The sequence below is a fragment of the Lynx canadensis genome, chromosome B2, assembly GCF_007474595.2.
Source record: "Lynx canadensis isolate LIC74 chromosome B2, mLynCan4.pri.v2, whole genome shotgun sequence".
Lineage (NCBI taxonomy): Eukaryota > Metazoa > Chordata > Mammalia > Carnivora > Felidae > Lynx > Lynx canadensis.
Window position 1 is genome coordinate 67,046,076 of NC_044307.1, and position 18,421 is coordinate 67,064,496.

The following is an 18,421-nucleotide window of genomic DNA, read 5'->3' on the forward strand; positions in this document are numbered from 1 at the left end:
TATAGATTGAATTCACTGAAGAGTTACTTAACCTTAAAGTGACATTAAACTGTGAAGCAGAAGCATATTTTAAGATTTTGTCTTCCACGGATTTGGAGTTGAAAACCCCATTTCTCACAGTCTGTGAACAAAGAAAATCCTGAATACTGAGAATATTTAATAACTTGGTAAAGAGGTCAAAGTTTTCAGCTAAAAAAGTGATATACTTAAGTTTATTACTATATATTCCTCAATAGCAGAGAGTTGCCAAAAATAATTAAGCTGTAAATACTAAGCCAGGCATATATTTGCCTAGGAAATTCTGAGCTGCATTTGTAAATTTAATGGGAACAAGTTGAAAAAAAGTATACACACACACACACACACACACACACACGTATATGGTGGAAAAGCTATTTCTTTTTTTTTCCCCATACAGAATATTTCTGGACCAATTGGATTTCCAGTTACACACTACCCATTCCCTTCAGCAGTTCTCTGCAGAGCTATTTGGTGAGCACAGATGTCAGAAGAGGCAGCATATGGTATTATAGAGTGTGTTTAAAAAGTTAAGGGAAGGTTAGTTTTTGTGTATGCTTATTACACAACTTAAAAATAGCTGGACTCTATTTGTAAATCAAATGGCCAGCTCTCAGGCTTGTGCCAATTGTGAAGCCTTAAAACAAGGTTTCTTTTGAGTGGCTTCGGCAGCGATGGGAAGGAGAAAGCATCTGAAAGGGTTCAAAGATTGACTCTGGTTATACACAAAAATGACCGGAGTTTTACAGACTTACCTACAATAATGTTGAGAAGGACTTCACATAACAGAGTGGATCATTAGTCTTTGATTTAAAAGAGTGCCATGCAGTGTTTCAAGAGGTGGGGACTGTTTCCCGTGTCTGAATGGAAACTTGCTAAAAGGGAGCAGAAGTGGTCACAACAATTTGCAAATTCTATTTAATCTTCAAGCTAGCAACAGTACAGAAAGAGATTACTATTCCTCATCTGCACTCCCACCACTCTGCTCCCAATTTTATGTTTTGACTGTGTAAATTATTTCTAGAATGTAGGACTTTCACATAAGGCTTAGTAAGTGCCTAGGAAATTCCAAGCTGCATTTGTAAATTTAGAAGGAACACAACATGTTGAAAAAAATGTCAAGTACTTGAAGTCGACCTTTTAATAAGGACACACAAGAGCAGTGAGTGGGCTTTAAATTGGATCTCTCTACACATGCTTTGAGCCACTCCCTGAATCCAGTCAGAATCAGGGGTGGGTGGGACGTCTCTGCCCCTACACTCCAGCTTTTGGGGGCAGTTTCTGTTTCTGGCTCTGTCTTTCCTGGGTCTGTACACAGACACTCTCATGTGTCAGAGTAGTGGGACCCAGGCATGCAGTCAACATCCTTTTCCAATTTTTCTCTAATGAGAAAACCCCTCAAAAGTTTGACCAAAAGAGCTACATTAAAAAAAGGGGGGGTTGGTAGCTCGTCTTGAATTGCTGAAATGCTTGCCCTCCAATTAATCAACTTACTGGATTTATTTGGATTGTAGATTCACAGCTGTTTTTTACTTTCTCCTTATTTGGTGTCACACTTAGATGAAAATAAATCCCCCGCCCCTTGCCCTAATGCGCGCGCGTGTGCGCGCGCGCGCACCCACACCCACACCCACACCCACACCCACACCCACACCCACACCCACACACACACACACAGTCTTTGTAAATCTGGTGGTGATGGAGGTAGACTGTATGTTAGTCCATGATGGAAAGGAAGCACATTGTTTCCTCCAAGTCACTGGCTGACCAAATAGTCAACCCTGATGATTTATTCCAAAGTAATGAAAAATAAATACCTCTCAATAATCGAGGGTACTGATTTGCTGGGGCCCTGCTTTCTGCAGTATAATTTTTTTGATTTTGTTCCAATGTGGGATATTGTGGTGGATGCTGTGCTGTGCATGCTCCCAAATGGAGCCTTTCAGGGAAGAAGGACTCATTCCCTCTAGCTACTGGCAGTGTTGCCACAGACTGCCTTCACAGCCAGCCCCCTTTGGGAATTGGCTGTGGTAAAGGGAATCACCTTGCCCCAGGGGCACCCCTCCTTGGGTGAGTGTCCAGTCCCCTCCCCCCACTCAGGACAATTCTCAAGGATCATGGCTGCTCCTGAGCGCCTCTTGTGACACCTCTGGAGCCTGCGTTGTAGCTCTGCTTCCCTCTCTCCCCTGTCCCCTCTCCTTCCTTTACCTTCCCTTTTCCAGGTGCTGATCCCAAGAGCACTCCCTACAAAACCACTTGCACTTAAAAAAAAAAAAAAGTTTATTGTGAGAGAGAGTGGGTGCAGAGAGAGAGGGAGACAGAGAATCCTAAGCAGGCTCCACCCCCAGCACAGAGTCCAAAGCAGGGCTTGATCTTACAACCGTGAGATCACCACCTGAGCAGAAATCGAGAGTGGGTGCTTAACCGACGGAACCACCCCGGAGCTCCCCAAACCCCTTGCACTTTAATCACCATCTCAGCGTTGGCTTCCCTGGGATCCCAACCATAGACAGATGTGATTATTTAACTTTCCTTTGAAGAGGGATTTTTCAGATATTGAAATTAACCTCAAATGTATCAAAACTAGTGTGAGGAACTGTTGTGAGAGTCGGGAAATTTTCAAGTTTTTATTTCCTTTTCAGAAGTTCTTGTATAACATGAATTATTTTAAAATTAGCGCTGCTACTTCAGTGCTTACAGCGTGACTCTAAGGGTTGGGAGAAACATGGATGAAAGAGAATCCCCAGGTTCTCTGATGACTAGCATAGAGTTGAGGAGAGGAGCCCCAGGTAATGGAGATTTTGAGTGGTGATAACGTGCACAAAGAGGCTCTCTAGGCTGGGGAACCTTTACAATAATCAAAGGTACGCAGGGTAAAAGAACAGAGGTACAGCTGCTGTTCTTGTCCTGAGAGTGGTGATTTTTTAAAAAAAATGTTTATTTATTTTTGAGACAGAGAAAAAGCACCAGTGGGGGAGAGGTAGAGAGAGAGGGAGACAGAAGATCTGAAGCGGATTCTGAGCTGATAGCAGAGAGCCTGACGCAGGGCTCGAACTCAGGGACTGCGAGATCATGACCTGAGCCGAAGTCGGACACTTAACTGACTGAGCCACCCAGATGCCCCGAGAGTGGTGATTTACAGTTCAGATCCAAGAGGCAGCCTGCCTGTGTTAGAATGTTGGCTCTGTTACTTCTTTTCTGTATGACCTTGGGCAAGTCACTTAATGCCTCTGTGACTCAGGGTTCTCATTTGTAAAAGAAGGATAATAATATTTAATAAGATTATGATGCCAATTAGATCTGCTAAAATATGTAATGCTTTTATAACACTATAAATAGTATCTGTTATTATTTTATTCACCAAACTTAAAAGTTGTATGCAGTCAGACCTGTTCGTTGTTTTATTGCTTCTAAGCAAACATGTGAGTCTTCCATCCTCTACGCCAACGTTGTCCAATACAAGTATGGTGCTACCACTCATGTAATAGCATTTTCTAGTAACCATATTAGAAAAGTTAAAAAAAGTGGGGGGGGGCGCCTGACTGGCTCAGTCAGTGGATCATGCAACTATTGATCTTGAGGTTGTGAGTTTGAGCCCCATGTTGGCTGTGGGGATTACTTAAAAATAAGATCTTTAAAAAAAAGGTAAAAAAATTGAGGTGAAATTAATTTTAGGGGCGCCTGGGTGGCTCAGTCAGTTAAGTGTCTGACTCTTAATTTCAGCTTGGGTCTTGATCTCATGGTCGTGAGTTTGAGCATGTGTTGGACTCCATGCTGGGTGGAGTCCAACTTAAAAAAATTAATTAAAAAATTAATTTTATTATTTTTTGTTTAACCCAGTAATTCATAAAATATTATCAACATGTAGTAATTATAAAATTATTACTGAGATAGTTTATATACTTTTACTTTTTTAAGTCTTACAAATATGGGTGCATTTTGTATTTGTAGCACATTTCAATTACTCATTTCAATAGCCACTATGGCTACAGGCTATTGTGTTTGACTCTATACCTTTAGAGGTTTGCTAGTTACTCTTTTTATTTCAAGAGTATTCCAGTCATCCATTTCTGTGATTGAACCACCCCAAAACTTAGTAGTTTAGGACAACAATAGCTCATTATTTCTCACGAGTCTCATCCATCTTGCACACACAAGATTGATGATTATCGCTGAATCAATTATTACCATGATAGTTGTGAAATTTTCTAATTCCATGATTCCTTCTGTGTTTATTAGTTGGAATTTTATGGTAAAGAAGAACCTTTTCTTCTTCTTTCACTCATCTATTTACTTATAGGGCGGCATGAGCACATTGACTCTTTATTCAGTAGGTTATAATCCATAACTTATTTGAACATTCAAGTATTTTCACCGTTCCGTTATATATACATTAAAGCATTGGATTGCATGTAACTCTGAGTGTTCTGCAAGATGAGCAAACTTTTCTAAAAAATTTTGACTTGATAAATGAGCGATGTTTTACAATAGGAGTAGTACGTGATCCCGAATGTCACATGATCACAACCGAGCCAATGGTTCTTGAAATTCGCTTTGATATACAAGTCCTTTGGATTACAAGCATGTTTCCGGAATGAATTATGTTCGCAAACCAAGGTTTTACTATATTATTATTTGTATAATATTTTATTTATATATATTTATATTTATATAATTTATACAAATATATATAATGGAATGATCAGACAATTTGAACATTCAAATAAAGACTTTTTTTTTGGCAGAGTTCTCTTATTATCCCTGTACCTATATATGCCTAGCCTCCCCTATTATCAACATCACTAACCAGAATGGTACATATTTTTTTTTAGCAAGGATGAACTTACACTGACACATCATAAACAACCAAAGTCCATCGTTTACCTTAGGGTTCATTCTTGGCATTGTATATTCTGTGGGTTTTGGCAAATGTATAATGGCATATGTCCATCATTATAATATCATACAGAGTATTTTCACTGCCCTGAAAACCCTCTATGTTCTGCCTATTCATCTTTCTATGCCACCTTGCAGCAACCTGATCTTTTCATTGTATCCATGGTTTTGCTTTTTCCAGCTGTCATTTAGTTGGAATTGTATAGTATGTAGCCTTTTCAGATTGCTTCTTTGGCTTAGTAATATGCACTTAAGGTTCCTCCATGTCTTTTCATGGTCCGATAGCTCATTTATTTTTAGAGCTGAATAATATTACATTGTCTGGATGTATCACAGTTTATCCACTCACCGACTGAAGGAAATTTGGTTGCTTCTAAGCTTTGGCAATTATTAATAAAGCTGCTGTAAATATCTGTGTGCAGATTTTTGTGTGGTCATAAGTTTTCAACTCTTGAGTAAATGCCAAGGAATGTGATTGCTGGATCATATGGTAAAAGTATGTTCAGTTTTGTAAGAAATTGCCAAACTGTCTTCCTAAGTGGCTGTATCATTTTGCGTTGCAAACCAGCAGTGAGTGAGAGCTCCTGTTGCTCCACATCCTGGCCAGCATTTGATGTTGTCAATGACTGATACCAGCGTACTGGTATCTTATTGCTTCAGTTGCATTTCTTTATGATGTGGAGCATCTTCTCTTATGCTTACTTGCCATCTGTGTATCTTCTTTGCTGAGTTGTCTATTAATATTTTGGCCCATTTTCTAGTCGAGTTATTTGTTTTCTTATTGTTGAGTTTTATTTTTTAAAAATATTTACTTATTTATTAAAAACATTTTCTTAATGTTTATTTTTGAGAGAGAGAGAGAGAGCGAGCGCCTGTGCGCGCGGGGGAGGGGCAGAGAGAAAGAGACACACAAAATCCGAAGCAGGCTCCAGGCTCTGACCTGTCAGCACAGAGACCCATTCGGGGCTAAAACTCACAAACTGTGAGATAATGACCTGAGCTGAAGTCAGATGCTTAACTGACTGAGCCACCCAGGTGCCTGCCCCTTATTGTTGAGTTTTTAAAGTTCTTTGCATACTTTGGAATACAGTCCTTTATCAGGTGTGTCTTTTGCAAATATTTCTTCCAATCTGTAGCTTATCTTCTCATTGTGTTGATGTTGTCGTTTGCATAGCAGAAGTTTTTGATTTTGATGAAGTCCAGCTTATGAATTATTTCTTTAATGGATTGTATCTTTGGTGTTATACAGAAAAAGACCAAGGTCATCTAGGTTTTCTCCTATGCTATATTCTAGGAATTTTATAGTTTTGCATTTTATATTTAAGTCTATGATCCGTTTTGAGTTAATATTTGTGAAGGGGGTAAGGTCTGTCTAGATTCACTTTTTTGTATGTAGATGTCCATTGTTCCAGCATTACTTTTTGAAGAGACAGCTTTGCTCCATTGGATTGCTTTTGCTCATTTGTCAGAGATCACTCAACCATATTAGTAGGGGGTCTATTTATGGGCTCTGTCTTCTGTTCCATTAATCAGTTTGCCTGTCTTTTGCCAGTACCACGCTGGCTTGGTTACTATGGCTTTACGGTAAGTTTTAGACTTGGTAGCATCAATCCTCCAACTTTGTTCTCCTTCAATATTGTAATGGCTATCCTGGGTCCTTTGCGTCTCCACATAAACTTTAGAATCAGTTTGTTGATTTCCATAAATAACTTTATGGGATTTTGATTAGGATTGCATTGCATCTATGGCTCAAGTTGGGAAGAACTGACGTCTTGACAGTATTGAGTCTTTCTGTCCGTGAACATTGACTATCTCTTCATTTATTTAATCCTTCCTTGATTTCATTTACCAGAGTACTTTCCTCATATAGGTATTGTAACCATTTTGTTAGGTTTAAACCTAAGTATTTCTTTGTTTGGGATGCTAATGTAAATGGTGTTATTTTTAATTTCAAATTCCACTTGTTCATTGTTGGTATATTTTTAATTGAGAACACACTCTCTTCACATATGCTGAGGTATGTGTTAAGATCAGAGTAAATTCTGCTGTGTGGAGGATATTCTCAATTCCATCTTTACCCCCATATTGAACTATTTAAATGTTTCAGTTCAAATATGTTACAGGGTTTGTCTTTTTGCCTGGAGAGTATCATGAATCCCTTCAGCAAATATTTTTACAACACAAAACTTGTCCAGTAAATTGTCTGTATTTATGGTGCTTTGGAATGTCTCACCAAACTTAGTTGCTGCAATATCATAGGGCTTCTCAGTTTCTCTTCAGTTCAGTATAGAATATGCCCATCTCATTAAAAATAAGAACTTGATGAGATGTTTCTTCCCACAAGTTGAGATATTCCCAAAACATGACTATAGTATTTCAGAGTTAAATCTTGTGCACATTAAACCCATCTCATATTGATATTTTGCTGCTCTGAAAAGATTCAGGACAAATGCTAACTCAGGATGCTGGGAGAGCAGCAGAACCTGGAATGATCCTGGCAAGGACTCACGCTGTGTAAAAGGCCTTTCATGATTTGGTCCAGCCTCATCTCTATAATCCTCTCTTTGCCAGCTCTTTGCTTCTGTAGACTCATGCTGACCTCCACTCTTTTGCACTTGCTGCTGCTCTGCTTGGAAACTCTTCCCTTTCTTTCACATCTGGCTAATTTTCCTTTATCCTACAACGCTAGACTCTGGCATCATTTTCTCTAGGTGCCTTCCCCTGATCCCTCTGAGGTGGTCTCTGCCCTATCTTTATTGTAGCCCTTCCATGTCGAGTTATATCTGTTCAGTTGTTTCTCCTTCTTCTCCTTTTCAAGACACTTTTTGTCGTTTGTCCTATTATTTAAGAGTCTCGCTCTTTGCTTTCTATGGCAACAGTTATTGGATAAACTGATCTTTGCTAGGGGATAAATGATTTTGATGAATTGCTTATCTGCTGCTGAAAACATATTTGTATTTCATGGAGGCCCATTGGGGTAGTGGTCTTCAAAGTGGGTGTATGCACATCGGGGGTTGTGCAAGACCATTTATAAGGATGTAGGCAGGCAGGACATGTATTAGCTTTATTTCTTCTATTTCATTGAGCAAAACTAAGGAATTAAGGTTTTCTAATATTTAATATTTTGGTTGAGAAAGTACATATATGTAACTTGATCCTCTAACTTGACATTGGTAATATGTCCTAATTGACTCAGTGCTCCATTATAACAATTTGAAGAACTTGCTGTAGAGGCATGCTGACATCCCCAGTGGATAGCTCTTCGGGTTTTCTGGCACCATAATGACTTACAGTTATGAAGTGTTTCCTGTGTGGCAGACATTGTTCTATCCACTTTACAGATATCAACGTACTTATTCTTCACAACCACCTTGTGAGATTGGTACTATTATTAATTAGCATGCTCATGTTATGGATGAAAAAATGGAGCCTGGATAATCAGGTAACTTTTTCAAGGATGGGGTGAGCACATGGTTGATTTATTTTAGAACTGATGTAGTCTAATTCCAGAGGCCACTTGTTGAACCCCTGCTCTGTACTGTGCTGTGCTCTGGCGTCTGTCCGTTCCTACAGGATAGACACATGTGGCTTCCAGGAGGATGGGGGCCACGTCTGTCTTGTCATTGTGGTAAAAATTCTTAAATATTCACAAATATTTCTTAAATGAAGGAACTGTGAGGACCTGTCACCACCTCTGAACTCATGTCACTTAAATGGGAACTTTGGATAAGTATTCTTTTGTTTTTAACTTGAAACATTTTTTTTCCCTTGAAATAATTAGATCTGATGAGAAATTGGCATGAGTTAAATTAGAAGTCCTATGTTTAGAAACTTTACATGAAAAAAAAGTCTGCCTCACTCTAATACCAGTGAGTCAGTTATGAGTCCCAGCTCACCCCTGACATGACTAATGCCTTCCTTTTCTTCTTTTATCATGAGGGTCTGAGAACATAAGAAATAAACCTTAGGTTCTTCCTCAACACCGATTGAAGTGTCCCTCAAATGTGTATAACCTGAAAGCAGCAACAAGAGTAGCAGCAATAATGACAACAAAAATGATAATGGAAAAGAGAGCAGAACTTAAATTAATTTTTTGGGGGGGTTCACCCACTGATAGCCTTTTAAGTCTGGCTCCACTTTCCTTAATTCTTCAGCACAAGGATATGTAATAATCTCTCAGGTGTTCTGGGATTTAATAAAATTGTTTTGTTTTGGCCAAATAAGTTTGTGATTCTGTAAGCTTATGATTCTTTCCACATCTGAAAGAGTATTTAGGAGATTCTTGGGAGTTTTGTATTATATCATCATATTCCAATTATGACTCTATTTTCTTCCCTGTTTTGCTTTTAGGCTCTTTCAAGACACTTACTCTTCCATCAGTAAGTATCCATTTAAAAAATTTGGTTTCAGAAATATACATTGCATTGATGAGACAAATAAATTAATATTTTGTTGACTTTTATATCAATTTACGTTTCTTGTGAGTTTGTCTTGAGTTCAGTTTCACCTTTAAATTAAGAATAATGTGGGGCGCCTGGGTGGCGCAGTCGGTTAAGCGTCCGACTTCAGCCAGGTCACGATCTCGCGGTCCGTGAGTTCGAGCCCCGCGTCAGGCTCTGGGCTGATGGCTCGGAGCCTGGAGCCTGTTTCTGATTCTGTGTCTCCCTCTCTCTCTGCCCCTCGCCCGTTCATGCTCTGTCTCTCTCTGTCCCAAAAATAAATAAACTTTGAAAAAAAAAAAATTAAAAAAAAAAAAAAGAATAATGTTACTTTGGGGCACCTGGGTGGCTCAGTCAGTTGAGCATCCGACTTCGGCTCGGGTCATGATCTCGCTGTCTGTGAGTTCGAGCCCCACGTCGGGCTCTGTGCTGACAGCTCAGAGCCTGGAGCCAGTTTCAGATTCTGTGTCTCCCTCTCTCTGACCCTCCTCCACTCATGCTCTGTCTCTCTCTGTCAATAATAAATAAACACTAAAAAAAAAAAAAAATTATAAAAAAAATAGAATAATGTTACTTTAGGGGCACTTGGTGGCTCATCGGTTGAGTGCCGACTTCAGCTCAGGTCGCGATCTCACAGTTTGTGAGTTCAAGCCCGGCATTGGCCCTCTGCTGTCAGCTTCGAGCCCCACTTTGGATCCTCTGTCCCCCTCTCTCTCTCGGTCCCTCCCCCACTCATTCTCTCTCTCTCTCTCTCCCTCTCTCTCAAAAATGAATAAACATTAAAAAAAATTAAAAAATTTAATTAAATTTAATTAATTAAAAATTAAAGAATGTTACTTCAGGGAGATCGGTTATTAGCCTCTTCAAACTCATAGCAAAGGTTTTTTGCTTGTGAAACAGGGAACTTCACTGGGGAAACCTTCCTGGAGTGTTGCCAAGAAACCTGGGCTGGTTTGGTGCTCGTTTCTGCCTTACTGAACCTCAAAGTTTTGAGTGTGAAATTAACACTCTGCCCCTCGGTTTCCCTGTCCTAGAAAGTGGAGGGTCACGCTGAGCCATATTGAAGCCTGAGACATTGGTGATATTGATCCTGTCTTTGTTAAAAAATTTTGTGTTCATAATTTAATTTTTTGCACTACCTTTTCTATTTTAAAATATTAAAAATTTACTTATCTTGATTACTGATTTTTTTGGCTCCTCCTTAAGTTTTGCACCAGAGGCAAGGGTCTCACTCACCCCACCCTTGTCCTAGCTCTGGAAAAGGGGATAAAGAAACTGCTTCCTTCATAGGGGGTACTTTACCCTGGAGGTGAAATGAGATGTGAAAGTGCTGTAAAATTTGCTATGGAAGTGAAAAGGGGTTATTATTTTGTTGAGAAAGTGGTAAAACCTGGTGATTAAATGCTGTTTGTGAACGGATCCTGCTTCTCATAGCTTTGATTTGGAAGTTTGTACTTTTATTACCATGTTTTATTTTGGAGCTTCACACTTTGAATGTACCGTAGAGAAAGTAGACCACAGCATCCAACAAGAGATGCAATTTGGTATACTTTTCTGAGAACAGTTGACTAATGACTTTGTTAAAAAACAAAATTTCACCTGGTAAATTTGAAGATCTAATTGGCTTTATTAAGAGATTCATGAATTGGGCAGGATCCCACCTAGCAAGCAGAGGGGAGCTCCAAAGAGTTGTACAACACGGAAGGTTTTTGTAGGAAGGAAGGTGGGGCAAGGAAGTTATTAGCAAAAGAAAAGAAAGGATTGTTCCAGGCAAGGGAAGGGCATGGGGTCTTATCCTGCAGATTACCTCATCTTCCTTTGGGTGGGGTGGGGGTGGGGGAGAGGGCCCATGTGACAGATTACCTCATTGGTGCTTGTCAGAAAGTTCCAGATTGATTGGCTTAAAATTCCACTCCTGGAGAGGTTGAAACTGCAGTTAAGTCCTGATTTACTGTTCTGGGAGCAAATGACTCCACCTTGGGCCTGTGGTTTCTTTTTAACAACTTGGGCCCTGATACTTTACATACTTAATGTAGGATTAGCACTAACTGATGAGCCAGGTTCCCCCATTACTTCTTGAAGGTTACTTATCAAGCACATTCAGAAAGCACATTAGTTTTTGCAGGGGTGGTGGTAGGGGATGGTATTCCTAGAAAATGTAGCGCTACCAAACAGTACTTTATAAAAATTACTTATGTACCATAGCTGTTGTTTCTTACCTATTATGTTTGTACTTTCCCTCTTAAGAAATATAACTGCTTTTCTATTGTTGAATAGGAACTAGGGAAAGAGAGGCAAAGCAGGTGGAAATGGGGGGAGAGCCCAATCTCAGTGGTAATAAAACATTACATTGCGTTTATGTACCCTAAAATAATAGATGCTGGCCATGATGGTGTTGAAAGAGTATTCCAATGAGAAGCTTAAAATAAATCCTGTGTAATAGAATTGTCCTGTAGCAGAAGGGGGTGGGATTTAAGTTCAGAAACCACAGCTTAAAGTACAACTGTCTGGTTTCATCAGAGAAGGCTGGAAGTGTAGAAAGGTTGGAAAGAGAAGGCATCAGGCTTGGGATTGTTCCAGTAATGTCAGTTTATTATAAATTGCACTTGTCCAAACTATCATTAACTGGGCTTTGGCTGCTATTATTCTTTTAATCCTTACCTATGGGAAATGCTAACTCCAAATCCTGTATTTGTCTTTCCCAGTAATGCCATTTCTATTGTAGATAGATATAGCAATTACCTATTGAAGGCTTTCTTAGACATTATATCCCTTTTCTAGTAAAACAAAAATTTAAAGACTTAGTCGTAAAGTGTGTCTGGGAAAATTTGATAATGCTTGGCAAAAATAGAAAGTTCTGCGTTGTTATGAGTTGTCAGTTAAAATAGGCTCAGCTTTCAGAGTGTGCACTTGCATCTCGATGTTTGTAATATTTCAGATTGTTTTTTGAGGTTCTCATGAATTTTTGCTGTAAAATGTAAATATTTTGACTTCATTAAAACAAATGGTTTTTAATATCTGATTAGCTCATTGTTTCTATTTTTGATACACTAAAATCAGCTTTTAATAAGAAGTAAATAAAAATGATTGATGCTTAGTATAAAGGTTATTTTTTTGCAGAAAATGTTTTAGGCAAATTTCTTTTATTCTCTGTAAGTAAATCCAACTTAACATGAGGGAGGGGTTTTTAAAGTTAGGAATGTTTTGAAGTTTATTTTATGTATAATTAACATTTAAAAAATATATATATATATATATATTTTTTTATTTTTTTTCGACTTTTTAAATTTATTTTTGGGACAGAGAGAGACAGAGCATGAACGGGGGAGGGGCAGAGAGAGAGGGAGACACAGAATCTGAAACAGGCTCCAGGCTCTGAGCCATCAGCCCAGAGCCCGACGCGGGGCTCGAACTCACGGACCGCGAGATCGTGACCTGGCTGAAGTCGGACGCTTAACCGACTGCGCCACCCAGGCGCCCCTTAAAAATATATTTTAAGTAGAAACTGTCATCTTAAATCCCTCAATTTTATTTTGAAAGTTATTTGAAATCTCTCCTTATTTTAGTAATTATAGGTAATTAATGAAGTAGAGTAGGATAAATCCTATTTTGTTGTCTCCGTTTCCTTGATAATTGATCTTTCAGAGAAGGTTAAATGGTTTTAGTCATCCCAGATTAGTTCCTTGCCCACCAAGGATCTTTTGTAAATTTTTATTTATTTTTATTAAAAAAATTTTTTTTCAATGTTTTTATTTACTTTTGAGACAGAGAGAAGGCAGGAGCTGGGGCGGGGAAAAGGAGAGGGAGACAGGAACTGAAGCCGGCTCCACACTAACAGCAGAGAGCCCCATGCGAGCTCGAACTCACGAGTGATAAGACCATGGCCTGAGCTGAAGTCAGACGCCTAGCCGACTGAACCACCCAGGCGCCCCAATTTTTATTTCTATTTTATTTTTAAGTAAACTCTACACCCAACATGACACTTGAACTCACAACCCCAACCAAAAGTCATTAGTTCCACTGTCTGAGCCAGCCAGGAGTCCCTCCCCAAGGACCTTTTTGAGCACACTTGCCTTAAATACCCTGGGCAAAGAGCAATCATTTACTCAGGAAATTTGCATTTATGTATACACAGAATAGACTTAGCATAATGAGCACGCGCCACTCAGGTGCCAATTGGTACTTGGCTGATCAAAGCTCCTTGATGTACTGCTGCCAGGCAGTGTCTGTCTTTGGGAACTGTATCTTTTTCCAGCCCTCGGCGCTCAGCTCAACATGTGAAACTGCAGAATCCCCGTGGGTAGATAACTGGTTCTTGCATAAGAGAAGGGCATGGGAAGTCTCTGATGAGGGAACCTCTTTATTACCAATCCCTGGAACTCTTTCAGTAACTGGGACCCCAAGAAGGCAGAAGGATCAGTAGAGATACAAGCGCTTTTAATACCTTCTGGTGGCCTCTCCACTGTGGGGAGCAGGTTACAACCCATTCTAGGTCCGATACGGAGAAAAAACTTCGTAAAGATTGCTGAAAATCCACATTAGTTTCTTCATTCTCTTTCACATTATGTCCCTCTACTGTTAACAGTGGAGGGTCAAGCTCTCTACCACAGCTCAGCATCCTTAGTGCCATGCAGAGTCGGCAGTGACACCACAAGGCGTATGGTGATGCCTCATGGTTTATAGAGTCACCTCTGGTCTACTGATACACCAAGTTCTTTTGTAATCTCTGACTTTCCAGCCCTGGGAATAACACTGAGGCTTTGAGGATCCTGAATCACCTAAATCTTACATATGGAGGGTGGGCAGGGTTTCTAATGGGGCAGCTAAAAAAGCAAATTACTTGGGGTAGCTGAAAGGAGCATGAAGATAGTACTGTCTCCTCCTGAGGCGATGCCAGCTCCCTGATGGAGGATGGAGTAGGGCACAGAGATTGTGCTTTTGAACACGTCTGTGTTACTTCTTCTTTATTTGGCATTCTCATGGTTAAATAGGGCTCTTTAGTTTTGTGCCTCTGAATTATTAATTTGACGTAAATCTTCAATCTACTATTAGTTCTGGAGCCTCTGTGCCACTAAAAATGATCAAACTATATCCAAATCATAAAAAGCAATCCCATCAAATATCATTATTTAAATATAAAGTATTTATGAACCTTTGCCATATATATGATATGCTGGCATATTTAATTTTCTGCTTATAGTATTAAAATATCTATTTAAAAGAATCTGAGAACTGAAGTATCATTTGGGAAAATAGAATATAAGAATGCAAGTTCCAAGCTAGACTCTTAGCCTTACTAGGTCACACATCTTTGGCTTATGTTGTATTCTAAGGACTTAGAACAATTTGGAGCTAGAAGGTGCTCAATAAATATTTATTTAAGAAAAGCAAAGATTGGCACTAGAAGTTATGTAAATGTGATGCTACTGATTGTTCTTCTAACATTTTATTAAGCATTTTTCCAATATAAAAAAAAACTTGAAAGAATTTTGTAGTGAGCACTTCTGTATCCACCACTCAGAATCTACCATTAATGCTTTACTATACTTGCTCTATTTCATATCTATCCATCCATCTGTCTCTCCATCCATTAATTGATCTTATTTAAAAAAAAATTATGTTTATTTACTTATTTTTTGAGAGAGAGGGAGAAAGCAAGCCAGGGAGGAGCAGAGAGGGAGGGAGAGATTGAGTTCCAAGCAGGCTCCATGCTCAGTGCAGAGACCAATGCAGGGCTCGAACTCATGAACTGTGAGATCATGACCTGCACTGAAACCAAGAGTCAGATGCTTAACTGTTTGAGCCACCCATGCACCCCTAATTCATCTTATTTTTAAAATGTGTCTCCAAGTAAATTGTGGGCATCAGTACTTTTCTCCCTAAATATTTTTTTGCTGACCGTTTTATTGGTGGTTTGTTACATTTCCTTCATATTCTCATCCATATTGTGAGCTTCAAGGTAGCTGCAGTTACTGGAGGATCTCTGAGCTTTCTGTGGACAACACTTATTTGCCAACACGAGCCAGAATTTAGTTTCAGAACCTCAGGTTTATTATCATGAAAACGAACTAAAAGTCAGGTATACTAGCCATCTATTGTGTAACTGATTATCCCAAAGCTTTGGGCTATTACAAGGCTGCAGTCAGGATGTCAGTTAGACCTGCAGTCACCTGAAGGCTTCAGTAGGTCAGGGATCCTCTGTAAGGTAGTTCATTCATATGGCTGTCGAGCTGGTGGTGGGTGTTGGTGGGGGGCCTCATGTCTCCCTATGTGGGCCTCTCTACAGGCTTCTTGAGTGTCCTCCTCACATGGCAGCTGGATTCCCCCAGAGCGAAGAATCCCAGAGAGAAAGAGAACCAGGCAGAAGCCATCCTTTCTCTAACACAGCTTCATTATTTTCTTGAGAAGCAAATCCCTAAGTCTGGGGAATGAGGCTCTACTTTTTTTTTTTTTTTTTTAATTTTTTTTTTTCAACGTTTTTATTTATTTTTGGGACAGAGAGAGACAGAGCATGAACGGGGGAGGGGCAGAGAGAGAGGGAGACACAGAATCGGAAACAGGCTCCAGGCTCTGAGCAGTCAGCACAGAGCCCGACGCGGGGCTCGAACTCACGGACCGCAAGATCGTGACCTGGCTGAAGTCGGACGCTTAACCGACTGCGCCACCCAGGCGCCCCGAGGCTCTACTTTTTGAAGGGCAGAGAGTCAGAGAATTGTCAGACATGCTTTAAAGACACCATATGGAGGCTTTTATTAGAGTAGTATAGCTCATCTTGGGTTTGAATCTCAGCTAGTAACCTGGAACAGCTTCCCAAATTCCTGTAAGCCCCTGTATAAAATGGTGTTAGTGAGAGCACCACCTGAAGGATTGTTGTAAAATGACAGGTCATGTAAACTGCTGTATGGCTTCAAGTCTGTTAATGCTGGAAGGTAAGAATTCTGTTGGTAATAGTAGTAGGAAAACAGCAGCACCCCCATCCTTTCCAGGATGATGACCTGTGATGTGCAGGATGCAGGAAGAGAGCACACTGTAGAAAAGAGTTCAAGAGGGGCGCCTGGGTGGCGCAGTCGGTTAAGCGTCCGACTTCAGCCAGGTCACGATCTCGCGGTCCGTGAGTTCGAGCCCCGCGTCAGGCTCTGGGCTGATGGCTCGGAGCCTGGAGCCTGTTTCCGATTCTGTGTCTCCCTCTCTCTCTGCCCCTCCCCCGTTCATGCTCTGTCTCTCTCTGTCCCAAAAATAAATAAACGTTGAAAAAAAAAAAAAAAAAGAAAAGAGTTCAAGAGAGATACGGCAAGAAACAAGTCTTGTGCAAATTGCGCTTTTCACCAGTTGACTGCCTCAAAGAGGGAGGCATGGAAAAGTGTTGAAAGACCTTAAATATTCTGACCCACAGTGACTGTTGGGAAGAATGTGCACTTGGGCTAGGAAATGACAAGGTGACTGGTGTTGAGCCCTCCATTCTGAGAACCCTGCAATTTAACAGGAGAGAAAACTACAGGATGTTAAGAGGGAAAACAAATTGTTTAATGTTGGTGCCTAGGAGGGGCAAGTTTTTCAACATGGCAATTACGTTTAATAATACTATAGACTTAAATTTTCTATTCTTGGGGTGCCTGTGTGGCTCAGTCAGTTGAGTGTCCAATTCTTGGACAAGTCATGATCTCATGGGTTTGATCCTGATGGCAGGCTCTGTGCTGACAAGTGCAGAGCCTGCTTGGGATTCTCTCTGTCTCCTTTCTCTGCCCATTCCCCCCACCTCTCTCTCTCTCTCTCTCTCTCTCTCTCTCTCTCTCTCAATAAAATAAGTAAACCTAAAAAATAGAAATTTTTCTATTCTAACATAATTAAAAACATTTTTGAGGTAAAATAATGAGACTGATCTCTTCATTTTCTCCAGCTACCTCTGAACAGTGCAGATGGGATTTATGAACTACGTGTAACTGGACGTGCCCAGGATGAGATCTTATTCTCTAATAGTACGCGCTTATCATTTGAGACCAAGAGAATGACTGTCTTCATTCAAACAGACAAGTCCCTGTACAAGCCGAAGCAGGAAGTGAAGTTTCGTGTCGTTACACTCTTCTCAGATTTTAAACCTTATAAAACTTCTTTAAACATTCTAATTAAGGTAAGTGCCAGATAGAAATAAAGCTCTGTGCACTTACTGGCACTCTGTGCCAGTAAGAAATAAAGCATCTTACTAAAGCTCTGTGCGAAGTTCTGGTCAGGTTATCTTAGAATTAGCCTTGGGTAAGCTTCCCTCCCAACATGAGAATACTCTCTCTGGGAAGGGAAATGGTAGAGCAGTGGGGTCAGAGCTCAGGCTCCAAAGTTGGCTAGCTTGGGCTCCAGTCCTTGCTTCTTCATTGATTAATTCATTTGTTAAACATTTTTTGAACTTCTGTGGTCAGGGCTCTGGAGTGGGGCACTGAGCAGAACAGATTAAGTCCCCTGCTCACATCAAGCTTATATTTCAGTGAATAGTCTGGAGACAGGCACTAAATAAACACATAAATATGTATATAAAGGGATTGGTGTGTGTGTGTGTGTGTGTGTAAGAGAGAGAGAGTGTTTATGTTTGCTCTTTTCTCTAGATTGTTAGGGGAGTCCTATTTGAGCAGAGACCTAAAGGAAATAAAAGAATGAGCCCATACATACAGAGGGAACAGCTTGTGTAAAGGCCCTGGTGGGAACTTGTTGGGTGCATTGGAGGAAAAATAGGCTGAAAGTGTACCAGGGTGTGAGGGGACAGATATTAGGAGATGAGGTAAGATATAGGTATGTTGGTTGGAGGAGGGATGGACCATACAGGGTCTTCTTAGGCATGATATGGACTTTGGATTTTACTCTGAGTGAAGCAAGAATTCACTGGAGAATTCTGAGGACAGGCGTGATGTGATTTGACTTATAAAAGGATCACTGTGTGCTCTAAGAAGAATAGATGCTAGTTGTGTGAGAAAATTAATCTCTCAGAGCCCCAGTTTCTTTATTTGTAGAATGTGTAATAATAATAATACCTCACAAAGGTTTTGTGAGATAATCCAAGCACAGCATTTAGAACTATGCCT

General features: G+C 40.1%; 1 protein-coding gene across 1 annotated transcript in view; it reads left to right on the forward strand.

Moving 5' to 3' along the window:
- CD109 (CD109 molecule) overlaps positions 1-18,421 on the forward strand; it is a 136,072-nt gene that overhangs the window by 12,128 nt on the left and 105,523 nt on the right. Inside the window, exons 3-4 of the mRNA XM_030315851.2 lie at positions 9,265-9,293; positions 17,251-17,481. Coding sequence (XP_030171711.1) covers positions 9,265-9,293; positions 17,251-17,481 — 260 coding nt within the window. The remainder of the gene's footprint in view (positions 1-9,264; positions 9,294-17,250; positions 17,482-18,421) is intronic.